We start from the raw sequence: 27,144 nt of genomic DNA, 5'->3' as shown, positions 1-27,144 counted from the left end.
CTCCTGCGGAGCCGCTATCCCCCATGGTCCTTACGGAGTCCCCAGCATCCACTTAGGACGTTAGAGAAAATCTATTTTAGCTGGAGGTGGTGCAGAAGGCAGAAAAGCTGACTTGCCTGATGTCGTCGTCAAAATCATGGCGTCTAATTTGTCACCAAATAGTGCCTTGCCATTGTAAGGGAGTGCCTTAATATTTCTCTTTGATTCTGCAACAGCGTTCCATTGACGAATCCATAAAGCCCTGCGGGCTGAAATCGCCATAGCGGAGGATCTTGAATTTAATAAACCAATATCCTTCATCGCTTCTGCCAAATAACCTGCAGCATCCTTGATATGACTGAGAGTGAGGATCAGGTCATCCTTATCAACTGTGTCTATATTAAGCAATAAGTTGTCTGACCATTTTTCTACAGCATTACCCACCCACGCACACGCAATGGTGGGCCTGAGAGACGTTCCATTAGCAATATACATGGATTTTAACGTAGATTCTAATTTACGGTCAGCAGGATCTTTTAATGAAGCTGACCCAGGAGCAGGCAAAAGGAATTTCTTAGGACAACCTAGAAACTGAGGTGTCTACCATAGTGGGAGATTCCCATTTGCGTCTGTCGTCCTCAGGGAACGGATACGCAACTCGTAACCTTTTGGGAACCGAAAATGTATTTTCTTGGGTAGACCAAGAATCCTCAAAAAACGCATTCAAGTCCTTAGAAGGAGGAAAAGTCACCACCTGTTTTTAATTTAATTTAAAATAATCTTTTACCTCAGGTAGTTTCCCTGTAAAAGAAACAACCTAAAAGTCTATTTTTCAGCAGAACTCAGTAGAGCTCCACTAGAGTGCACGCAGTCTACTCGGGCACATTTTCTAAACTGAGGTCTGGAGGAGGGGCATAGAGGGAGGAGCCAGTTCATACAGCTAAAAAGTCTTAAAGTGCCCAGGGCTCCTGTGGAACCGTCTATACCCCATGGTACTAAAATGGACCCCAGCATCCTCTAGGACGTAAGAGAAAAAATATATAAATGTGTTTGCTCCCCTTGCACAGCAACATGGTTTGTTCCAGACACAAAGTTACTTGCTTTTTGTTGCTTTACCTACAAACATTTATTTATTAACAGTTTCTTGTATAGCGCAGCATATTTAGTTGGCTTTACAATTAGACATGAATCAAGTCCCATGTACGGAGTGCATGTATCAAGCGGCGATTACCTTGTTTCTGTATTTTTACTATAAAAAAGGGGGATTATTACAGCTTCTGTAATATGTTTTAAAAGTCTGAGAAGCAGAGATTTTTCCAGTGACACATTCGGATTAATAACACTGCAGCAAAGCATTATGGGACAACTTAGCAAATAACAAAAAGTTTAACTTTTCTTCACGTACCCCATAACATAAATCTGAGGACTGCGGTATGTATTACTTACCAGTCCCATCGGGGCTCCTCACACACGAGAATGAGATCTTGCAGTTGCACAAGATCTGTTGCATGCGCAGTGCAGGAGCACTTTTCTAACATGTCAGCACTAGGATGATACGGTACAGGCAGTGCAGAAAATGCAGGAGGGTGGTAAGTTATCATGGCAGCATCCTAGCAACTCTTTTTACATTTCTGTGCTAAGACATTATACCATGGGTCTTCAACCTGTGGCCCTCCAGCTGCTGTGAAACTACACATCCCAGCATTCCCTGCCAGTTTTCTATTAAGGCATGTTAAAACTGAGGCAGGGCATGCTGGCATGTATAGTTCCACAGCAGCTGGAGGTCCTCAGGTTGTAGACCCATGGTATAATGTCTTAGCACTGAAATGTAAATAGAGTTGCTAGAATGCAGTGCAGTAATGCATTTTCCAATATAGAATATTGTAATAGTGGATCAGTAGTTTTGGGAAGTTCTATATAAGGGCTCGTGCAGATTTCACCTTCCCACTGACCCATTTGAAAATAAAAAATAAAAAAAATGAATAGAACAGAAATAGATACCCATAAAGAAGATTTTGATCCGTACGAAGAAAAGCCAGTACTGTATACTTAACTAATAAAGCAGATAAATGAAGAAAAATTGGGTAAAGTGCTTTACTTTCTCAGATCACTATCAAAATCAAAGTCAGCAGTGTGCCCAATACCACCAACTCTCAATGATCTCTATGTGGGTATCCGTGTCTCCTCTTTTCAACTTTTTTCCCTTTTTTGTGTATATAATATAGTGGAGAGATAATTTTATAAAGTTTAGTAAGAAACACGCATGTACAGATATCCCTAAGAAAGTTTTCTGGCAAAACTTTGCTGGTGGAAGCAATTATTGTTTATTTATATAGCACCAACAATTACACAGCATTATGCAGACAATATATTATCCACATCAGTCCCTGCCTCATTGGATCTTATAGTCTTGATATACTAACACACAAAACACATATACATACACACACACGCCATCCAACTTTTAGAATATTGAGTTGCAGCGTACAAAAGTAGACATGGCCACACACCCTGGTGTATGACCGTGTGTCATATCCCCATTTCTCACCACACTGAGAGCAAACCCAGAACTCGGGCAACTGCTGGCCTGCCCCACAATCTCTCTTAGGGAATCAAACCCAATACTTTAAGGCAGAAACACTCATCGCTAAGGCCAAGGGGCAGATATAATTATGTTTCTTCTCCCAGGCAAAGTGCCTGGAGCTATTCAATTAGAGACCCGTGAACAACCCTATAGGTATGAGCAGAAATCAGTGTTAACTCTTGCCTTGGGGATGCACGTGGATCTTTAACCTATACCGCTTTCACATCGCTAAAGCAGTCGCACCCGGACTTGTACACGAACCTTTCCGGGTGCGACCCGCTTGAGATCCCTTTCAGACTGGAGGCACCAACCCGGCAAATTGCAGGGTAGGTGACGTGCGTGGTGACGTGTGTGGAGGAAGCACCTGGAAATTAGATAATCTCCAAGCGCCGCCTGTCCCTCTAGCGTCGCCTCTCCCTATAGTGTGAACGGCAACCCGTTCACACTGCAGTTTTTATTCCCGGGTTGAAATACCGGATCAGTCGACCCGGGCAAATTGAAACATACCCCTTTCACACCGCACCTCGACCCGGCAATATACCAGGTTATTTGTGTGTTGTGAAAGGGGTATGAATTGCTCTTGGTACGTTACCAGGGGGAAGAGACCACGGGTAACCAAATCTGCCTCTTAAAGATGAATATATGGAGCAAAGACAAATACCAATTCAAATAAAATGCCAAGACAGGTGATTTGCATGTAAGTGTAATTAACAGGATGTAGTCAGTTTACCGGCTGTCAGGATCCGGGCTTTCAAGAGACCTACCCCGGAATCCTGACATCCGGTGATATACCTACAGCTGGATTCCCGACACCCGCCTGATATTACCACTCGGTTGGTAGGTCCAAACCACCAACCAAGTGGGAATAGAATCTGTGGCGAGCGAAGCGAGCCACCGGGCCCGATGCATGACGAACACAGCGAGCCCAAGAGAGGACTCGCTACCTTGCTGCAGTATTTCGGCACACGGAATACAGATGTCAGTATACTGACAGCCGGCATCTCATCTGCCGGGATATCGTATGAATCCCTAATTAACATTGTAACATGGTAACTCAGGGAAGGGGTGAAACTATATAGATGTAACACTGTGCACTGAAATAGATTTACATTAACTTTTTTCTAGTCAGGAGACAAAGGCAGCCTGCATGTATGAAAACCGTTTTTCCCCAACCTTAATTTTATGTTGTGGAAAATGGTCTCTCTCACTATATAAACCCACACACATACAAATATTATACATATATTTCTTGAGATACTGAAGTTTGGAGTACAATGCAGGCTAAAATTTAACAGGCTAATGTCAGTGAAGAAAGAATCATTTACAATAGGGTGGCCAATCCGGGGATCGGTGGGATGCCGGGATTTGAGACCAAAATTGCCGGGATTTCAATCCCGGGTTTGGAGCTTCCAATCCCGGGATTTTGGGATTGACCCGCGCATGCGTGGTTTCTCTTTCTGCCGGGCAGTGCTGAGCACTTTGAGCACTCTGCTCAGAAGTTGCACAGCGCCGCGTAACGTCAGAGGTCACAGCGACCACACAGCCCCTCACTGGGATGACTCCCCCCAGTCTTACCAGTCCGCCATCTGCACAGCGCAGCCCCGCGCTGGGACACCCCTTCAGCCATGCCAGCCATCCGCCCAGCGCAGCCTCGCGCCGGGACACGCCCGTTCAGTCATGCGAGCCATCTGTGCACCGCTGCCCCGTGCCAAGACGCGAGGAGAGGGTTCATCAGTATTGGGTTGGCCGGCCCTGGACTGGGGACTATAGATTGGATGGAGTCGGGACCCTGAGGGATGGGAGAAGGAGAGATCCCTGCTTCTGCCTGCAGTGACCAGCACCACACCGCTCACCCCCATGTTCAGTGAGACAGTGCCTGCTGCCTGGGTCCTGCTTGCATCACACTGTGGGCACCTCCCTATTGCTGCTCTTTTAAAAAAAAAAAAAAGACACTGGAGTCACAATGGAAGAGGGTGAGTCAGTGATATTATTTTATTCCAAGTGAGTGCAATGGTGCAGCATGACAATTTTATTATTTACTGTGGGGCTGGGCATGATTATGTATATTTTATTTGATTCCTGTGGAGTGTTGGGGTGGCTAGGACAGGGTTCGACTGGGGTCCTTGAAAGTTATTTTATTCCTATGGGGGTCTGGGGCCAGTTTGGGCCATGAATGTTAATTTAATCCTGTGGGCACTGTTGGGGCCTGGCTGAGACCATAAACATTTATTTATTTTTCCTGTGGGACTTTGTTGGGCCATGATTTTTTTATTTTATTTTTTTAATACCTGTGGTGTTGGGGCCCCAGTTCGAGCCCTAACACCACAGCAATAAAATATCATTTGTGACCCAACACAGGCCCACAAGAAAAAAATAAATAATAGTTTTAGATTTTTGTATGGGCCCTGGGCCATAAATGTTGTTTTATTCTGTGATGTTGTTGGGGCACGGCCGTGGGTCTCTGAAGAGTTATTTTTCTGTGGACCTGTGCTGCCGGTCCATAAATGTTATGTTATTACTGTGGTATTGGGGCCTTGCCAGGGCCCAGGGGCCACAAAAGATTTTTTTTTTCTTGTAGTGCGTTTAATACTTAATAATACTGTATTGTGTGCTGCTGACGCAGTGACAGCCTGGAGTGCTGACTGCCAGATGGTAATAGTCAGACTCAGGCCAAGGGGTGTGGGTCCACGCCATTCTGTTAAGTTTGACTTTTAAAGGCAAATAGGGGGAGATGTAATAAGCCTTGGAGAGAGTGGAAAGTACCAGTCAATCAGCTCCTAACTGCCATGTTACAGGCTGTGTTTTAAAAATGGCAGCTAGGAGCGGATTGGCTGTTACTTCATCTCTCTCCACATTATTATTCTCCAAGGCTTAGTACATCTGCCCTATATCCTTTAGAATGTAAGTTCTCACGAGTAGGGCACTCAACCACCATGTGCTTATCCTTCTCTTACTTAAACCATCTTCGATGGCACCAAAACCCGCGGTTTTCTGTCACCCTGATACTTATTTCAGGGTCATCTGCTGCTGTAGCTATATTTATATACCCTGTACTTGTCCTATATTGTCTTCAACTGTAAGTCACTGTTTTCCTGTTTTTATTTTGTTTATGTACTCTGTAATTGCGCACTGCAGAATCCTTGTGGCGCCATGTAAATAAAGGCTAAAAATAAAATAATAGGGGGGCGTGGTCTAGCTGTGGAGGATAGAAGCTGTGGAGGAGAGCAGAAGCATATCTGCTGAGCTCCCTTAATTTCTATTTCTTTGTGGGCTAAACTACCCTGTGCCTCCCTAAAACAGCCCTCTCTGTGTCCCTAGGGTCCCCCTGTGCCGGGCGCGGAGTGCTGCAGAGCCGGGGATCAGCTCGGCCTGTTCCCGCAGGTTGTCGCCTAGTCGCGCCCAGAACCCGGGGCCTCGCATAGCTCCCGTACCCGCGTTAAGAGATCCATAGCGCGGACCCCTCCGACGCCCAGCTCACCCTACAAGCCTCCCCAGACTCCCCCAGAGCGGATGCATCGGCCGCAGTGAGCAAGGAGAACGTCTGGCTGAGGGAGACAGCAACAAGGCAGTCAGCCAGGAGACTTGGCGGCCATCTTGGATCCCACTGCCAGCATCAGACATGCTGAGTGGGCAGCGTTTTTACAGTGGTTATTACCCCCCTTACGCCCCACTTCCTCACCTGGGCATCTTCTGGTGCACGAGCCCTCTCTTCAGGATAGCAAATCCAGATGTTAGGGGCGTCGGCATTATAGGACGGCTGGAACAAACGGAGCTGCGCTATAAACTCCTAAGGATCCTCAGCTACTGTGTGGATACCTGCTCTTCTGGACTCTCGGTGCTACAGGTTGGTCCTACACATATTTCACTCACATGCCATCCTCGCTGTTAAGCCTAATCTCTGTCTCTATGCTGCCCATGTGACACCTCTTGCACGCACCCATGAAGCCGCTAACGCTCCTTTTTGCTTGATATAGAACCACAATTCTTTACCTTTTGACATCTTTATTGCTGTTTACTATTACAATCCTCGGACCAGCAATATGCCTCCTAAAAGGTCCAAAATCTCCGCTCTGGCACCCCCTATTAAATTTGTCTCTAATCGCACCCATGAACCCGTACCAAAGGGGAAGCTCAGTGCGACCTCTGCATCCTCCGTTGCACCCTCCCCACTCCCTGCTTCTGGGCCGGACCTTGCCTCAGATGCGCCTCTTACAGTCCGTACGCTTCACCAGATGCTTCAGGCCCTACGGACGGACATCACTACCGATCTCCAGTCTTCTATTACTCGTCTCGCAGGTGAGGTGACCGATATAGGCATCCGCACTGATAACTTGGAAGATAAAGTACAGGAGTTGGTCTCTACACACAACAAGCTTCTTACCTCTCACAACTCGGCCTTGGCGGAACTGTCGGCTGTTAAAGACAAGCTTGCAGATCTTGAGGACAGATCCCGTAGAAACAACGTTAAAATCAGGGGTGTTCCGGAGACAGTATTGACCAACGACCTCCAGGACTTTGCTCTCTCCCTCTTTAAAAAATGACTTCCCTCAGCCGAATCCCGGGATCTGTTGGCTGATAGAATACATTGTTTACCGAAGCCCCGTTCCGCTCCCAGTAGCTCTCCTCGAGACGTTCTCCTACGTCTCCATTTTTTTTTCATATCAAAGAGGACATTCTCAAGGCCACCCATATGGCAGAGGACTTGGATAACCTACAAATATTTCCAGATCTGTCGCTCCACACTATAAATAAACGCAGATCCTTCCAACCTATCACAAAAGCCCACCGTGACCAGGAAATACAGTATAGATGGGGATTCCCGGGTAAACTGCTGGTTCGTAAGGATGGCTCCACCTTTGTCATTTCATCATTGGAAGTTGGCGTCAAGATCTTGACTGACTGGAATATCCCTGTCTCGGTTCCTCTGTCTTCCCAAGGCCCTCCAGTGCAACCGGACTGGTCCAAAGTGGGCTGACTATCTACTGACTCAGTGCCTCTACCCTCTCTAATTCTTGCTGATTGACATCAAGACGCCGGACAGTTTTTGTTTTTTGGTTCTGATGACTCTTTACATTACTATGGATTGTCCCCGACATGGATTTTCGTTTTTGAAGAGACTTTCACTACTGTGCTCCCTGCATTGGCACTAAGTCCTGATGTTCCATTCGCAAGTATTGTTTATTTCTCGTATCTGTATATGGTATCTGACGTGTTTTATACGCTCCCATGCTTAGTTTATATGCATATCTTTTGTGGTTCTCACGTTTTGTTATATATAAGGTTTCATGGGTGTGGCCCGCAATGGCCTCCCCCCACAAGTTAACTACGTTGCCGCTTTGTTTTTTTGCAACACCTACTGTGGCCCGATATACTGGGCCTTTTGGGTTCTTTTTGTGGTTTTCCCCACCCCCTTTTTTTTGTCTTTGTATCCCCTTTCTTTTCTACGTTCTCCAGACAGGTACGTCCATGGCATCCATTCGTCCTTTTGCTTTCCTTTTCATTGATGGTTAAGGTAATTTCTCTCAATGTCAAGGCCTCAATTCCCCCAATAAGCGTAGACTGTCCCTCTCTACCTTTCATAACTATAGAGCTGACATTGTGGCTCTTCAAGAGACACATTTTTCTTCTTCACCCCCCCCCCCCCCAGTTTTTCCAGATCATAGGTACCCCACCTGTTATACTGCTAATGGCCCCGCTAAACGCAACGGTGTGGCTATATTGTTCCATAGACATACCCCTTTTACTCTACAGCGACAAATCAAGGATAAAATAAGATTTTACTCACTGGTAAATCTATTTCTCGTAGTCCGTAGTGGATGCTGGGGACTCCGTAAGGACCATGGGGAATAGCGGCTCCGCAGGAGACTGGGCACAACCAAGAAAGCTTTAGGACTACCTGGTGTGCACTGGCTCCTCCCTCCATGACCCGCCTCCAGACCTCAGCTAGGATACTGTGCCCGGAAGAGCTGACACAATAAGGAAAGGATTTGGAATTCCGGGTAAGACTCATACCAGTCACACCAATCACACCGTATAACTCGTGATACTATACCCAGTTAACAGTATGAAATATAACTGAGCCTCTCAACAGATGGCTCAACAATAACCCTTTAGTTAACAATAACTATATACAAGTATTGCAGACAATCCGCACTTGGGATGGGCGCCCAGCATCCACTACGGACTACGAGAAATAGATTTACCGGTGAGTAAAATCTTATTTTCTCTAACGTCCTAAGTGGATGCTGGGGACTCCGTAAGGACCATGGGGATTATACCAAAGCTCCCAAACGGGCGGGAGAGTGCGGATGACTCTGCAGCACCGAATGAGCAAACTCAAGGTCCTCCTCAGCCAGGGTATCAAACTTGTAGAATTTTGCAAATGTGTTTGACCCCGACCAAGTAGCTGCTCGGCAAAGTTGTAAAGCAGAGACCCCTCGGCCAGCCGCCCAAGAAGAGCCCACCTTCCTCGTGGAATGGGCTTTCACTGATCTAGGATGCGGCAGTCCAGCCGCAGAGTGTGCAAGCTGAATCGTGCTACAGATCCAGCGAGCAATAGTCTGCTTTGAAGCAGGAGCACCCAGCTTGTTGGGTGCATACAGGATAAACAACGAGTCAGTTTTTCTGACACTAGCCGTCCTGGAAACAAAGTTTTAGGGCCCTGACTACGTCCAGCAACTTGGAATCCTCCAAGTCCTTAGTAGCCGCAGGCACCACAATAGGTTGGTTCAAATGAAAAGCTGATACCACCTTAGGCAGGAATTGGGAACGAGTCCTCAATTCCTCCCTATCCATATGGAAAATCAGATAAGGGCTTTTACATGACAAAGCCGCCAATTCTGACACACGCCTGGCCGAGGCCAAGGCCAACAGCATGACCACTTTCCACGTGAGATACTTTAGCTCCACGGTTTTAAGTGGCTCAAACCAATGCGATTTAAGGAATTCCAACACCATGTTGAGATCCCAAGGTGCCACAGGAGGCACAAAAGGAGGCTGAATATGTAGCACTCCTTTAACAAAAGTCTGAACTTCAGGCAGCGAAGCCAGTTCTTTTTGAAAGAAAATCGACAGACCCGAAATTTGGACCTTAATGGAACCCAATTTGAGGCCCATAGTCACCCCTGACTGTAGGAAGTGCAGGAATCGACCCAGCTGAAATTCCTCCGTTGGGGCCTTCCTGGCCTCACACCAAGCAACATATTTTCGCCATATGCAGTGATAATGTTTTGCGGTCACATCCTTCCTGGCTTTGATCAGCGTAGGAATGACTTCCTCCGGAATACCCTTTTCCTTTAGGATCCGGCGTTCAACCGCCATGCCGTCAAACGCAGCCGCGGTAAGTCTTGGAACAGACAGGGCCCCTGCTGCAGCAGGTCCTGTCTGAGCGGTAGAGGCCATGGGTCCTCTGAGATCATTTCTTGAAGTTCTGGGTACCAAGCTCTTCTTGGCCAATCCGGAACGATGAGTATAGTTCGTACTCTTCTCCTTCTTATTATCCTCAGTACCTTGGGTATGAGAGGAAGAGGAGGGAACACATAAACCGACTGGTACACCCACGGTGTCACTAGGAGCGTCCACCGCTATCGCCTGAGGATCCCTTGACCTGGCGCAATAATTTTCTAGCTTTTTGTTGAGGTGGGACGCCATCATGTCCACCTGTGGTCTTTCCCAACAGTTTGCAATCAGCCGGAAGACTTCTGGATGAAGTCCCCACTCTCCCGGGTGGAGGTCGTGCCTGCTGAGGAAGTCTGCTTCCCAGTTGTCCACTCCCGGAATGAACACTGCTGACAGTGCTAACACGTGATTTTCCGCCCATCGGAGAATCCTTGTGGCTTCTGCCATCGCCATCCTGCTTCTTGTGCCGCCCTGTCGGTTTACATGGGCGACCGCCGTGATGTTGTATGACTGGATCAGTACCGGCTGGCTTTGAAGCAGGGGTCTTGCCTGACTTAGGGCATTGTAAATGGCCCTTAGTTCCAGAACATTTATGCTTGACCATAGTCCTTGGAAATTTCTTCCCTGTGTGACTGCTCCCCAGCCTCGAAGGCTGGCATCCGTGGTCACCAGGACCCAGTCCTGTATGCCGAATCTGCGGCCCTCCAGAAGATGAGCACTCTGCAGCCACCACAGTAGAGACACCCTGGTCCTTGCAGACAGGGTTATCATCCGATGCATCTGAAGATGCGATCCGGACCACTTGTCCAACAGATACCACTGAAAATCCTTGCATGGAACCTCCCGAATGGAATTGCCTCGTAAGAATCTACCATCTTTCCTAGGACTCGCGTGCAGTGGTGCACCGACACCTGTTTTGGTTTTAGGAGGTCTCTGACTAGAGATGACAACTCCTTGGCCTTCTCCTCCGGGAGAAATACCTTCTTCTGTTCTGTGTCCAGAACCATCCCCAGGAACAATAGACGCGTTGCAGGAACCAGCTGCGACTTTGGAATATTCAGGATCCAGCCGTGCTGTTGTAGCACTTCCCGAGCTAGTGCTACTCCGATCAACAACTGTTCCCTGGACCTCGCCTTTATAAGGAGATCATCCAAGTACGGGATAATTATAACTCCCTTTTTCCGAAGGAGTATCATCATCTCGGCCATTACTTTGGTAAATACCCTCGGTGCCATGGACAGACCAAACGGCAACGTCTGGAATTGGTAATGACAGTCCTGTACCACAAATTTGAGGTACACCTGGTGAGGAGGGTAAATGGGGACATGCAGGTAAGCATCCTTGATGTCCAGTGATACCATGTAATCCCCTTCCTCCAGGCTTAAAATAACCGCCCTGAGCGATTCCATCTTGAACTTGAATCTTTTTATATACGTGTTCAAGGATTTCAAATTTAAAATTGGTCTCACCGAACCGTCCGGTTTCGGTACCACAAACATTGTGGAATAGTAACCCCTTCCTTGTTGAAGGAGGGGTACCTTGACTATCACCTGCTGCGAATACAGCTTGTGAATTGCCTCTAGCACTGCCTCCCTGTCCAAGGGAGTCGCTGGCAAGGCAGATTTGGGGAAACGGCGAGGGGGAAACGTCTCGAATTCCAGCTTGTACCCCCGAGATACCACTTGTAGAATCCAGGGATCCACCCGTGAGCAAGCCCACTGATCGCTGAAGTACTTGAGACGGGCCCCCACCGCACCTGGCACCGCCTGTGGAGCCCCAGCGTCATGCGGTGGACTTAGAGGAAACGGGGGAGGACTTCTGTTCCTGGGAACTGGCTGTATGGTGCAGCTTTTTCCCTCTACCTCTGCCTCTGGGCAGAAAGGACGCGCCTCTAACCCGCTTGCCTTTCTGGGGCCGAAAGGACTGTACCTGATAATACGGTGCTTTCTTTGGCTGTGAGGAAACATGGGGTAAGAATGCTGATTTCCCAGCTGTCGCTGTGGAAACTAGGTCCGAGAGACCTTCCCCAAACAACTCCTCACCCTTGTAAGGCAAAACCTCCATGTGTCTTTTAGAATCTGCATCCCCTGTCCACTGCAGAGTCCATAAACCCCTCCTGGCAGAAATGGACATTGCATTAATTCTAGATGCCAGCCGGCAAATATCCCTCTGTGCATCTCTCATGTATAAGACAGCGTCTTTTATATGCTCTATGGTTAGCAATATAGTGTCCCTGTCTAAGGTATCAATATTTTCTGACAGGGAATCTGACCACGCAGCTGCAGCACTGCACATCCACGCTGAAGCAATAGCTGGTCTCAGTATAGTACCTGAGTGTGTATAAACAGACTTCAGGATAGCCTCCTGCTTCCTATCAGCAGGTTCCTTTAGGGCGGCCGTGTCCGGAGACGGTAGTGCCACCTTCTTTGACAGACGTGTGAGCGCCTTATCCACCCTAGGGGATGTCTCCCACCGTAACCTGTCCTCTGGCGGGAAAGGGTACGCCATTAGTAACTTTTTAGAAATTACCAGTTTCTTATCGGGGGAAGCCCACGCTTCTTCACACACCTCATTTAATTCATCAGATGGGGGAAAAACCACTGGTAGTTTTTTCTCCCCAAACATAATACCCTTTTTTGTGGTACCTGGGGTAATATCAGAAATGTGCAACACATTTTTCATAGCCGCAATCATATAACGGGTGGCTCTACTGGAATGTACGCTAGTCTCATCATCGTCGACACTGGAGTCCGTATCCGTGTCGACATCTGGGTCTGCCATCTGAGGTAGCGGGCGTTTTAGAGCCCCTGATGGCTTTTGAGACGCCTGGGCAGGCACGCGCTGAGTAGCCGGCTGTCCCACATCCGCTTTGTCGTCAAACCTTTTATGTAAGGAGTCGACACTATCACGTAATTCCTTCCACATGTCCATCCATTCAGGTGTCGGTCCCGCAGGGGGTGACATCACATTTATCGGCACCTGCTCCGCCTCCACATAAGCCTCCTCATCAAACATGTCGACACAGCCGTACCGACACACCGCACACACACAGGGAATGCTCTGACTGAGGACAGGACCCCACAAAGCCCTTTGGGGAGACAGAGAGAGAGTATGCCAGCACACACCAGAGCGCTATATAAAACAGGGATACACACTACACAGTGATTTTTCCCCTATAGCTGCTTATATAACACAGATTGCGCCTAAAATTAGTGCCCCCCCCCTCTCTTTTTTACCCTATGTAGTCTGGAACTGCAGGGGAGAGCCTGGGGAGCGATCCTTCCAGCGGAGCTGTGAGGGAAAATGGCGCCAGTGTGCTGAGGGAGATAGCCCCGCCCCTTTTTCGGCTGACTTCTCATGCTTTTTTTATACAGTTACGGCAGGTGATTTTACACATATATAGTCTTAAAGACTATATTATGTATTAATTTGCCAAGTAAGGTACTCATATTGCAGCCCCCCCCCCCCCCCCCCCAGCGCCCTGCACCCATCAGACCGGAGTATGTGGTGTGCATGGGGAGCAATGGCGCACAGCTGCAGTGCTGTGCGCTACCTTAATGAAGACCGAAGTCTTCTGCCGCCGATTTCCAGGAACGTCTTCTTGCTTCTGGCTCTGCTAGGGGGACGGCGGCGCGGCTCCGGGACCGGACGACCGAGGCTGGGCCTGTGTTCGATCCCTCTGGAGCTAATGGTGTCCAGTAGCCTAGAAGCCCAAGCTAGCTGCAAGCAGGTAGGTTCGCTTCTCTCCCCTAGGTCCCTCGTAGCAGTGAGTCTGTTGCCAGCAGATCTCACTGAAAATAAAAAACCTAAATATTACTTTCTTTCTAAGAGCTCAGGAGAGCCCCTAGTGTGCATCCAGCTCGGCCGGGCACAAAATTCTAACTGAGGTCTGGAGGAGGGTCATGGAGGGAGGAGCCAGTGCACACCAGGTAGTCTTAAAGCTTTCTTGGTTGTGCCCAGTCTCCTGCGGAGCCGCTATTCCCCATGGTCCTTACGGAGTCCCCAGCATCCACTTAGGACGTTAGAGAAAAATGGCCGTTATCTCATCCTTATTGGTACTATTGACAACACCTTAGTGACCCTAGTATCCCTGTATGCCCCCAATTCCCGTCAAATCCCATTCCTGCGGGAAACCCTTAAGGAATTATATAAGGTTAGGCAGGGGGCGCTTATACTGTTAGGAGATTTTAATCTAGTCCTCGATCCTAAAGTGGATAGGTCTTACTCGCAAGACCCTAGCCCCTCTCCTCGAGATGTGGGCCCGCCCCTTGCTTTTAAGAAGCGGCTTACGGAGTTCGACTTGTATGATGCCTGGCGTTTCTTTTCCCCTACAGAGAGAGATTATACTTTTTTTCTCTACTGTTTACAGTTACTCTAGGATCGATCGTATTCTTCTAGACAAGAGGACTCTTCAACATACTTGGAAAATTAAAATCCTCCCCATTACTTGGTCGGACCATGCCCCTATATTGTGGCCCTGGGATGTGGGTTCTCATCCCCCTCCACCCCCCCCCCCCCCCCACCTCCCCTTGGCGACTCCCGGAATATCAATTGACGAATCCTGAGACTCTGAAGGCCCTTACTAACTCTCTATCAATGTATATGCAGACCAATACCCCTGAGGATACTTCTATCTTCACATATTGGTGTGCTTTGAAAGCGGTGCTCCGTGGCACGTCCATCCAAAAAAGGGCTCAACTCAAGGCTCGCCCTAGGAAAACACAGGCTGACTTGGAGTTGTCTTTGCGGTCTTTGGAGTCTCAGAATCAACCCCGTCCTACTCGGGCTTTACGTAAACAACTACAGGAAGTGCGAACCCAACTCCAGAAGCTTTTCATGCTTCACATGCAATCGGCCCTAGCCCGCTTCCGCAGTAAATTTTATACGGCAGGAAACAAAGCTACTTGTTCGCTAGCGCGCAAATTTCGTAGCCACCAGGCCCGTAACCGTATTAAATGCCTCATTGCCCCTTCAGGCAAACCATGCCTTAATCCCCTTGATATTGCAAATTTATTCTCAGCATTTTATGCAAAATTATATAACCTGCGTGAGGATTCTACTATACCTCAGCCGCTACTATCTCCGCCTTTTTAGATGGCATTCCCCTTCCCTCCCTGGATGACGACGCCCTGTCATCCCCGACTGCACCTTGGTCTCTGGAAGAGATACAACTCGTAATTCGGCAATTGTCAAAAGACAAAGCTCCCGGGCCTGATGGCTTTACTAACTCCTTTTAGTCCACGTTTAGTGAGGTACTCTCCCCTCTTCTCCTACAACTCTACTCCCAGGTTTCCAATACTGGGTCCTTCCCGGCGGAAATGGTTGAAGCCCAAATCGTAACCATCCCGAAACCAGGTAAAGACCCTTCTGACTGCAAGAATTACCGTACTATTGCCCTCCTTAACACCAATCTAAAAATTTATGCTAAACTAATAGCCAAACGCTTGAATCTTTTACTCCTACGTCTCATACACCCAGACCAAGTAGGTTTTGTCCTTGGCTGTCAGGCCCCCGACAACACCTGGAGAGTCCTCGATCTGGTTGAATGGTCTTCTCGTATTAAATCATCATTTCTCTTACTCTCGACACCGAAAAGGCGTTCGATCGCCTCCATTGGGGTTATATGCGCCAGGTGTTGTCCAAGTCTGGTCTCCGCGGGGACATCCTCCGCTCTATATTGGCTCTTTACGATGGCCCTTCTGCTAGAACATTTAGTAATGGTTTCCTTTCCTCCCCGTTTCATATCTCCAATGGTACCAGGCAAGGGTGCCCCCTTTCCCCGCTGATATTTGTGTTGGCTATTGAACCCCTTGCCCAAATGATTCGACTCTCTCCGAAATTTCCCGGTCTTACAGTATGTAACACCTCCCATAAACTCTGTCTTTTCGCAGATGTTTTATTGTTTGTTTCTGACCCGGAGACCTTGTTGCCCATCCTACATGATATTTTGGGGCGCTTTAGTGCTGCTTCATTTTATAAGTTGAACACTACGAAATCGGATGCCCTTCCTATTAATATCCCAACTACTGTCCTACAGTCTCTGAAGGCGCGCTTTCCATATACGTGGAAAGACTACTCCTTAACGTAACTGGGTATCTCCATTCCCTCCCATTTCCAGAATGTACACTCTCTCAATTATGTGCCACTACTGGCTCACTTAACCTCACTGACTTCTGCTTGGATGGGTTGCGAGGTCTCCTGGTTGGGCCGCCTAGCGGCATTTAAGATGATGTTGTTACCAAAACTTATGTATCTATTTCGAGCCATCCCCTACGCAGTTCCTCGTAAACTATTAACCCAGATGCAAAGGTTAATGTCGTATGTCTGGAAATGTACACCTCCTAGATTGGCCTATACATGTATGATTCGCTCTAAGTCACAGGGAGGCCTCACGCTCCCTGACCTACTCAGGTATCATGAAGCGTCAATGCTCTCCCAACTGTTCGATCTGTCTCTCCCCCCCCCCCCCCCCACTCTAAACCATGGGTAGATCTAGAACGTACCCTGTTTCGAGACTTTCCCCTCAATGATCTCTTGTGGCTACCCCGACAGCTCCGCCCACACTATCCATTATCACCCTCTTCCATATCCGACGCCTTGACAATTTTGGACGCTAGACTCTCCCCCTCCTTTAATATAACTGTACCCACTAGAAACGTTTCTCTGTCTGCATTAGATAAAGTGTTGCCTCATCTCCATTTCTCCTACTGGAGACGTTTAGGTATGGAGTACCTTGCTGATATCTTCTCCCCAGCCTCCCTTTTGTCGTTTTCAGACCTGCGAGCTAAATACCGCCTCGACCCTTCAGGCTGGCTCTATTATTACCAACTTAAACATTGGATAGACGGTATGACCATTAACCCTAACGCCTTCCAACTCCCCACTAACAATGTCCTGAATAGAGTGACTAAACTTTCATCTCGTGGAGCCATTTCTGACCGGTATGATTTGCCGTCACCTCCACCCGCCACGACTAAATCTGCCGCTCAAATTAAGTGGGAAGCTGATCTCCATCGTACATTCACTCTCAAGCAGTGGGAATCTATTCATCTTACTTCCTTATCCTTCTCTAAATGTACTAACCACACTGAAATGCACATTAAACTATTACATAGACTATATTTCACCCCATCTAAACTACACAGGATCTGGCCGACCACTTCTAAATTCTGTTGACGCCTTTGCCACCACGAAGGTACACTCTTACACGTTTTCTGGGAATGCCCTGCTTTATGCTCCTTTTGGGATAAAGTGTATGACCTTATTCATGAAATCACTGACCTTAGTCTGACTCAGGACCCTTCATTAGCACTGTTGCACTAGTACCCAGACACTGTCCCCAAATCAACTCGTTATGTCCTTGGCCACGTTCTAATTGCAGCCAGAGCTACAATTGCTCAAAACTGGAAATCTCCCTTTCCCCTCCCTTTGAAAAAGTTATCACTCAGACACACTTCCATTTTGAAATGGAAACCAGGGAAGCTGCATACTCTACATCTCCCTCTTCCCCTATTATGAAGTGGCTCCCATGGCATACATGTATTTCCAAGAATGAGGTGATCTCCCCATTGTCCCCCACCATACAGAGCTCCCCGTGACTTGAGCAACCCTCTATCTGTAGAAAATCCATGATTTGGGATTATTTGTGTGTTTTATGTAATGCTTTTGGATGTCCTGTCTCTTCCCCTATGATATTGTTTTTGCCCCACTGTTATCCTATTCTCTTTTCTGTATTTTTGCTTTGATACTATACCTTTTATAAAAACATAATGTTGAAAATAAATAATGATAAAATAATAGCCTTTAATACTTGCTGCTATGCTTATTGAGTGTCTGATTTAGATATTTGATAGTCTGACTTAGATCAAGGTCCATTCACCATTCTGTTGATACTTGAATAATTTAAGCTTGCCTTTTAAGGATTTAATACTTGTATTTTCCATTTTTATAAGGTTAATAAAAGCAAGTCATTTTCACACCTTTTTATTTGTACTGGTTATTCATTTTTATAATAGAAAAAGTAAAGAATAAATATTTTCATTGACCAACGCAATCCCGGGGATCCCGGGATTGAGCATTTTTCAATCCCAAATCGCAGGATAGCGAAAACGGCCCGGGATTGGCCTCCCTAATTTACACTATCCAGTAGAAGCGTGAGCCTCTATCCACTCCATCCCAGCAAATTAACCTTTGCACCAAACTTCTCCCATACCACCTACAGGGGGGGTGGGGTGGTATGAGTTGCTGGTGGCCAGCATACCGGCGCCGGGATCCCGTCCGCCAGCTTGCTGACAGCAGGGTGAGTGCAAATGAGCCCTATGCGGGTACGCGCGCCACCGCTATCTATTCTCCCTCCAGGGAGGTCCTGGACCCAGAGAGGAAGAAAAGGTGTCAGTATGCTGTGTGTCGGGATTCCGGCGCCGGTATACTGTGCGCCGGGATCCCAACAACCGGTATACTGAATACCACCCCTACAGGGTACACATGAATAAAGGGTAAGAACACCATGTAGATTTTGTGCTCCAACATGTCAAGAAAGAAGAAAGAGATATCACGGATCCTCCATATGACACTTTCCCATCTAGGTGTGCAGTGTTTCCTGGAGAAGATACAAACTAGAAGGGTGGTCCACAGAATATACAGATAACCTTGCATGGGAATGTGGAAATAATGTGAATAGGAAAAGTATCCTTCCTTCCACTTTTTCAGTTCCTTGATCAATGTACTGACAGGAACGAGGCTGAAGTTAGCTTCTTATTCGACCAGCTCCTTATTCAGCTCCAGCTTCTTATTCAGAAAATATTATATTAAAATAAATGAAATAAGGATTGATCACTAACTTAACATTGCATAAACTTCAAATAGTGTCCCTTACACCAATTTACATTACATTTCGCATTAAACAAAAATGATTTAGGCATGAAAATGATGGTAAAGTGGGCACATACACAAAATTTCATCATTTTGAATAAGAAGCTGTAGTTGTGCAAGGGTTAAACAGCGTTGGTCAAAAGATTTGACACTTGAAACCCACACAGGATGGTCACTTACATATCACCCACCTGCAATTTGCCTTGACCAACAAGCATTTGGGCATGAAAATGGTGGTAAAGTGGGCACAGACACTAGATTTCATCATTTTGAATAAGAAGCTGTAGTTGTGCAAGGGTTAAAATAGGATTGTAATACCTACCGGTAAATCCTTTTCTCCTAGTCCGTAGAGGATGCTGGGGACTCCAAAAGGACCATGCGGTATAGACGGGATCCGCAGAAGCTTGGGCACACGAAAAAAACTTTGACTGGGTGTGAACTGGCTCCTCCCTCTATGCCCCTCCCCCAGACCTCAGTTGTAGGAACTGTGCCCAGGAGAGACGGACATTTCGAGGAAAGGATTTTTGTTAAACTAACATACCGTACAACTGGAGTAGCATGAAACCAGATAACAGTATGAACTAACAACAGCAACAAGCTGAACAAAACTGATACACAACCACGTGTAACCGAAAATAACCAGTATCAACCTAACTGCAAGGAACAGTCCGCACTGGGATGGGCGTCCAGCATCCTCTATGGACTAGGAGAAAAGGATTTACCGGTAGGTATTAAAATCCTATTTTCTCTTACGTCCTAGAGGATGCTGGGGACTCCAAAAGGACCATGGGGTCTATACCAAAGCTCCAGACCGGGCGGGAGAGTGCGGACAACTCTGCAGCACCGATTAAGCAAACATGAGGTCCTCATCAGCCAGGGTATTAAACTTGTAGAACTTAGCAAAAGTGTTGGAACCCGACCACGTAGCTGCTCGGCAAAGTTGAAGTGCCGAGACCCCTCGGCCAGCCACCCAAGATAAGCCCACTTTTCTGGTAGAATGGGCCTTTACTGATTACGGCAACGGTAGCCCAGCCGAAGAATGAGCTTGCTGAATCGTATTACAAATCCAGAGAGCAATAGTTTGCTTAGAAGCAGGATTTCCAATCTTGTTGGAAGCATACAGGACAAACAGAGCCTCTGTCTTCCTAGTAAGAGCCGTCCTGGCGACGTAAATTTTGGGACCGCCACAGCATCCGTAGCCACAGGCACCACAATAGGTTGGTTAATGTGAAACGAAGAGACCACCTTCGGCAGAAATTGTTGCAGAGTCCTCAATTCCGCTCTATCCGCATGGAAGATCAAATAAGGGCTCTTGTGAGACAAGGCCGCCAACTCCGATACTCGCCTGGCAGACGCCAGAGCCAAAAGCATGACCACTTTCCAAGTGAGAAACTTTAACTCAACCTTTACGCAAAGGCTCAAACCAGTGAGACATAAGAAACTGCAACACCACTTCAAGATCCCACGGCGCCACGGGTGGCACAAAAGGAGGATGGATATGCAGCACTCCCTTCACAAAAGTCTGAACCTCAGGAAGGACAGCCAATTCCTTTTGAAAGAAAATAGATAAGGCTGAAATCTGCACTTTGATGGAACACAATTTCAGGCCCGCATCCACGCCTGCCTGCAAAAAAATGGAGGAAACGTCCCAAGTGAAACTCCTCCGCAGGAGCTGCTTTGAAGTCACACCACGACACATATTTTCTCCAAATACGGTGAGAATGTTTCGCCGTGACCTCCTTCCTAGCCTTAAGGAGAGTGGGAATGACTTCCCCGGGAATACCCTTCCGAGCTAAAATCTGGCGTTCAACTTCCACGCCGTCAAACGCAGCCACGGTAAGTCCGGAAACAGGCAGGGCCCCTGCAGTAACAGGTCCTCTCTTAGAGGAAGAGGCTAGGGAAATTCCACTAATATTTCCTGAAGATCCGGATACCAGGCCCTCCGTGGCCAATCTGGAGCGACGAGTATTGCCTGAATCCTTGTTCGTCTTACGATCCTCAGCACCTCTGGAATGAGAGGAAGCGGAGGGAAAACATACACAGACTGAAACACCCACGGAGTTACCAGGGTGTCCACCGCACAGGCTTGGGGGTCCCTTGACCTACAACAATACTTCGGAAGTTTCTTGTTGGAGGCGAGACGTCATCATGTCTATCAGATGAGTTCCCCAACGCCTTGTCACTTCTGCAAATACTTCTTGATGAAGAGCCCAATCTCCTGGATGGAGATCGTGTATGCTGATAAAGTCTGCTTTCCAGTTGTCCACGCCCGGGAGGAAGACTGCTGACAGAGCGCTTACGTGCTGTTCCGCCCAGCAGAGAATTCTTGTGGCTTCCGCCATTGCCGCCCTGCTCCTTGTTCCGCCTTGGCGGTTTACGTACGCCACCGCTGTGATGTTGTCCGACCGGATCAGGACAGGAAGACCCTGAAGAAAACTCTTCGTTTGCAGAAGGCCGTTGTAAATGGCTCTTAACTAGAGAATATTTATGTGGAGAGAAGATTTCTGGCTTGACCATTTTCCCTGGAAACTTCTTCCCTGCGCGACTGCTCCCCAGCCTCGGAGACTTGCATCCGTGGTCAGCAGGACCCAGTCATGGATTCCGAAACGGCATCCCTCTAGAAGGTGAGAGCCTTGCAGCCACCACAGGAGAGAGATCCTGGCCCTGGAAGATAGACTAATTTTACGGTGCATGTGTAGGTGAGACCCGGACCATTTGTCCAGCAGGTCCCACTGAAACACTCTAGCATGAAACCTGCCAAACGGAATGGCCTCGTAAGCCGCCACCATCTTTCCTAGCACTGCATTGATGAATCGACACTCTTGTCAGTCTCAAAAGCTCCTTGACCATGGTCTGTATTTCTAGAGCTTTGTCCTCCGGAAGAAACACTCTCTGAAGCTTCGTGTCTAGGATCATGCCCAGGAGGGGCAGCCGAGTCGTCGGAATTAACTGAGACTTTGGCAAATTTAAAATCCAACCGTGATGTTGCAGAACCATCAGGGAGAGTTCCACATTCTTTAACAATTGTTCCTGTGACCTCGCCTTTATTAGGAGATCGTCCAAGTATGGGATAATTGTGACCCCTCGCTTGCGAAGGAGTACCATCATTTCTGCCATAACCTTGGTGAAAACCCTCGGGGCCGTGGAAAGCCCAAACGGCAACGTCTGAAATTGGTAATGACAATCCTGCACCGCAAATCTCAGGGAGGCCTGATGCGGAGGATAAATCGGGACGTGTAAGTAGGCATCCTTTATGTCGACTGACGCCATAAAATCCCCCCCTTCTAGGCTGGAGATCACAGCTCGAAGAGATTCCATCTTGAACTTGAAAGCTTTCAAGTATGGATTGAGGGATTTTAGGTTCAGAATCGGTCTGACCGAACCGTCCGGCTTCGGTACGACAAAGAGGCTCGAATAGAACCCTTCCCCCCGTTGGGACGGGGGAATGGGAACAATGACCCTCTGTTGACACAACTTTTGTATCGCAGCATTTACTACTTCTCTTTCTGGAAGAGAAATTGGCAAGGCAGATACGAAAAAGCGTCGGGGGAGCATCTCCTGAAACTGCAGCCTGTACCCTTGGGACACTATGTCTAAGACCCAAGGATCCAGGGGCGATTGAAACCAGACCTGACTGCAGATTCGGAGACGAACCCCCACCGGCACGGACTCCCGCAGGGGAGCCCGTGCGTCATGCGGTGGACTTGGTAGAGGAGGGGGAGGACTTTTGTTCCTGGGTGCCTGAACCTGCAGGCGACTTCTTTCCCCTTCCTCTACCCTTCGAAGCGAGGAAGGACGAGCCCCTACCTCGTTTGTATTTATTAGGCCGAAAGGACTGCATCTGTTGATGGTGCCCCTTTTTCTGTTGTGCGGGAACATAAGGAAGAAAAGATGACTTACCCGCAGTAGCGGTAGACACCAGGTCAGCCAGGCCGTCACCAAACAAGACACTACCTTTGAAGGGGAGAGCTTCCATATTTTTCTTGGAGTCGGCATCAGCATTCCATTGATGGATCCACAGCGCCCTCCTGGCCGAGACCGCCATGGCATTGGCTCTTGATCCCAAGAGGCCAACATCTCTCGCCGCATCCTTTAGGTAATCTGCAGCGTCCTTGATATAACCAAGAGTCAAAAGAATATTATCTTTATCAAGGGTATCCATATCAGAAGCTAAATTATCAGTTCATTTAGCAATAGCACTACTCACCCATACCGACGCCACAGCAGGTCTGAGCAATGCACCAGTATTAACGAAAATGGCCTTCAAAGACGTCTCCAGCTTGCGATCCGCTGGATCCTTGAGAGCAGCAGTGTCAGGGGACGGAAGCGCCACCTTCTTGGACAAACGGGATAGAGCCTTGTCGACGACTCCCATTTTTCCCTGTCATCAGAGGGGAAAGGATACGCCATAAAAATTCTCTTGGGAATCTGCTACCTCTTGTCCGGCGACTCCCAAGCTTTTCACAAAGAGCATTCATTTCATGAGAGGGGGTAAACTTCACCTCAGGATTTTTCCCTTTAAAGAGGCAAACCCTTGTTTCCTGAACAGTAGGTCCGTCAGAGATATGTAAAACATATTTAATAGCCACAATCATGTACTGAATACTCTTAACAACCCTTGGGTGTAAAGTAGCCTCATTAAAGTCGACATCGGAATCCGATTCCGTGTCGGCATCTGTATCTACCATCTGGGTAAATGAACGTTTTTGTGACCCTGATCCAAAGCATCTTCCATGGATTTTCTCCATGTTTGAGTCTGAGAATCAGATTTAATCAAGCCTCTTAGACAATAAAGCCACAATAGCATTAAGTGTACTTAACATAGTAACCCAATCAGCAGTCGGCTGTGCCAACAGAGCCATCTCCAGCCCCTTTTCTGCGCCCCCAGTAACCTCTTCCGGGGAGGAACACTCAGCCTCAGACATGCCGACACATAGTACCGACACCCCCACACTCACACTGGCCAATAAAGGGGACAGCCTACAGGGAAGCCTGGAGAGAGAAACACAGAGGGAGTATGCCAGCCCACACCCAAGCTCTATATACTACACAAGTATAATATATATCAGTAGCGCTGAAATAATCAAAAAAGCACCAATCTATCTGTGCCCCACCCCCGTTTTGCTCCCATTTACTTGTGAGGAGCATGGAGGTCCCGGCCCAGCGTCTCTGCAGCGGCTGTGAAGAGAAGAAAATGGGGCTGTGAGCTGTGCAGCTAAGCCCCACCCCCCTCCCGGCGCGCTTCAGACCCACTCAAATTTGAAAATTTATACTGGCGGGGGTATTATATACGGTGCCCAGGCACCGAATATGCCTTTAGCCAGTCTGGATGACCTCAGTAACTGCTGCCCAGGGCGCTCCCCCCCAGCGAGTACCCTGCGAGTGCCGTTGGTGATGTGTGTGGGAGCATGGAGCGCAGCGCTACCGCTGCGCTATATCTCGTTACTGAAGTCTTCTGCCGTCACTGAAGTCTTCGGTTCTTCTAATCCTCACCCGGCTTCTTTCTTCTGGCTTCTGTGAGGGGGGTGACGGCGCGGCTCCGGGAACAAGCAGCTAGGCGAACCAAGTGATCGAACCCTCTGGAGCTGATGGTGTCCAGTAGCCTAAGAAGCAGAGCCCTTGAACTAAGAAGAAGTAGGACTGCTTCTTTTCCCCTCACTCCCACGATGCAGGGGAAACCTAACAAAAGTCTTTCTAGAGAAACTCAGTAGAGCTCCCCTAGTGTGTCCAGTCACTCCTGGGCACAAAGCCTAACTGAGGTCTGGGGGAGGGGCATAGAGGGAGAAGCCAGTTCATACCCAGTCAAAGTCTTTTTAGTGTGCCCAAGCTCCTGCGGATCCCGTCTATACCCCATGGTCCTTTTGGAGTCCCCAGCATCCTCTAGTACGTAAGAGAAACAGCGTTGGCCAACAGATTTGACACTTGAAACTCACACAGGGTGGTCACTTACATATCACCCACCTGCAAGTTGCCTTGACCAACAAGCATTTGGGCATGAAAATGCTCACTTTAGCACCATTTTCATGTCCAAATGCTTGTTGGTCAAGGCAAATTGCAGGTGGGTGATATGTAAGTGACCACCCTGTGTGAGTTTTAAGTGTCATATCTTTTGACCAACGCTGTTTAACCCTTGCACAACTACAGCTTCTTATTCAAAATGATGAAATCTCTTGTCTGTGCCCACTTTACCACCATTTTCATGCCTAAATAATTTTTGTTTAAATCAAAATGTAATGTAAATTGGTGCAAGGGACACTGGGGCAGATGTATTAACCTGGAGAAGGCATAAGGAAGTGATAAACCAGTGATATGTGCACGGTGATAAAGGTACCAGCCAATCAGATCCTAACTGTCAATTTACATATTGGAGCTGATTGGCTGGTGCGTTTATCACCTTGCACATATCACTGGTTTATCACTTCTTTATGCCATCTCCAGGTTAATACATCTGCCCCTATATTTGAAGTTTATGCAATGTTAACTTAGTGATCTATACTTATTTAATTTATTTTAATTTAATATTTTCTGCATAAGAAGCTGGAGCAGAATAAGAAGTGAATAAGAAGCTGGAGCCGAATAAGAAGTGAATAAGAAGCTGCCCGAATAAGAAGCTAACTTCAGCCTCGTCTGACAGGAGGGAAAGGTTTTAGGAAGGGGATCGTCGGCTAATCTGATGTAATATTGTGTATGTACAAATTAATAACGCAGACTATCTGCACACCAAGCTTTGTCTTTTTTACCACTTGTATATACAGTATTTTGCTTTATAGTTAGTAAATACTACACAGGTTGAACATTACGTAATCAACTATATGGTTGCTGCCCTGCTCCTAACATAAACAGATATACATTAAAAAGTCCTATTAATTAAACTACCATATTATTTCCACCTGATGCAGGTGAATATGAAATAGATGCATTTATTAGAGAAATATAGAAAGAACCAGTCCAGAAATTAGCACACAATCTCTACATATACAGTATATAACCAACAATGAATACAATACAAATGCTAATCCATTAGCATGGTCCAATCTACTGCTCTGGCCTGTGTGTAATAAGAACAGACACAATGTCATGTTCATAAACATTCAGCTAAATGCATGCTCTGCTGATATACTCTATGCATGCATTGGAATAAGCTATGGAATGTATCAGGGACAACAGTGGTATGGCATATGCAATTTTACACAGTGATTGTGTGTTTGTTTCTTTAGATCGATGAATAGCTAGGAATGTTAACCCCTCCTTTACTTAGTTCTGCATCCAACCAATGCACTCGGTTCCCTCCTTTTAAGCGCACTGTCTCTTTAAGAGGCACCAAGATGGAGTCTAGTGTCGGAGCAGGCAGCTGATGTGCCCAGATCCCCTACTACAGTTTATGCGATCTTCCAGCACATCTCGGTGTAAATCACCCGACACTGGAATATGTATTTTCTCCCAATGTGCACAGACCCTTCCAGATGATTGTGCAATGCACAGACCTGCAGATGGGCCAGACATGTACACTGCAGGTGATAGAGACCACTTACCGCCTGTGTCTCCGGATGCATCGCCCGCTGCCCAGCACCCACAGAAAGGATCTCAGCTGAAGCCCTGGTGCCAGATTAATGTCGCTCTCCTGTAGGCAATGGAGGATCCCGCTATAATCTCTGGACTGAGGTCTCCCTGACCAGGCTGCCTTCTCTTCTTTTTGTCTTCCTCCCGTCCTCCTCCTCAGTACATTCTGGGTGTGTTTATGGGGTGGGGCCCTGGTGAAAGCAATGTATAAAATCTATATACGGCCAATTCACAAGACAGTCTCCATTTATTTGGGGGGGATCTCTCAGGTTTCCCCTGCTCAGATTGTATGCAGCTCTCTGCGCTACACTGCTGTCCTCCTAGCAGTGGGAGTGTTGAGGGGTGGGGTCCTCTCCTACTAATAGCCCTTACTGCACTGTTTCCCCAAATCTATATGGTGGCTATGGTGACCTCCTCCCTACAGTATTATCTCTCAGCCGTCTCTATTCTATCAGCATTTCTGTTTCCCTACACTCCACCTCTCCTCCCTAGCTGCCCTGACCCTAATAACCACACCCTGCAACTCCACCCCTTCAGCTTGTCAGTCAGACCTGCACTGCACAACCACGCAGCCAAGGGAGCCACCTTTTGGGACTCTGCTCTGTCAAAACTGCTAGATATATTTTAAAGCATTTTGTAATATTACAAGTTCGGATTATCATAATTATATGTGTGCTTGTACTTAATATATATCTACACACCTGCACTTGTTTGTGTCTTCTATATGTAGTCAGCATTGAAGGAAAGTACAG

At 47.5% G+C, this 27,144-nt stretch overlaps 1 protein-coding gene across 1 annotated transcript in view; it reads right to left on the bottom strand.

Moving 5' to 3' along the window:
* The window catches only part of LOC134948779 (Krueppel-like factor 12), a 348,760-nt gene extending 321,825 nt beyond the window's left edge, over positions 1-26,935 (bottom strand). Inside the window, exon 1 of the mRNA XM_063936999.1 lies at positions 26,365-26,935. Coding sequence (XP_063793069.1) covers positions 26,365-26,385 — 21 coding nt within the window. The 5' untranslated portion in view covers positions 26,386-26,935. The remainder of the gene's footprint in view (positions 1-26,364) is intronic.
* Positions 26,936-27,144: the final 209 nt, after the last annotated feature.

The sequence above is a fragment of the Pseudophryne corroboree genome, chromosome 8 (genome assembly GCF_028390025.1).
Source record: "Pseudophryne corroboree isolate aPseCor3 chromosome 8, aPseCor3.hap2, whole genome shotgun sequence".
Taxonomy (NCBI): domain Eukaryota; kingdom Metazoa; phylum Chordata; class Amphibia; order Anura; family Myobatrachidae; genus Pseudophryne; species Pseudophryne corroboree.
Note: the sequence above shows the minus strand (reverse complement) of the source record. Positions and strands in the feature narration are given on the sequence as shown.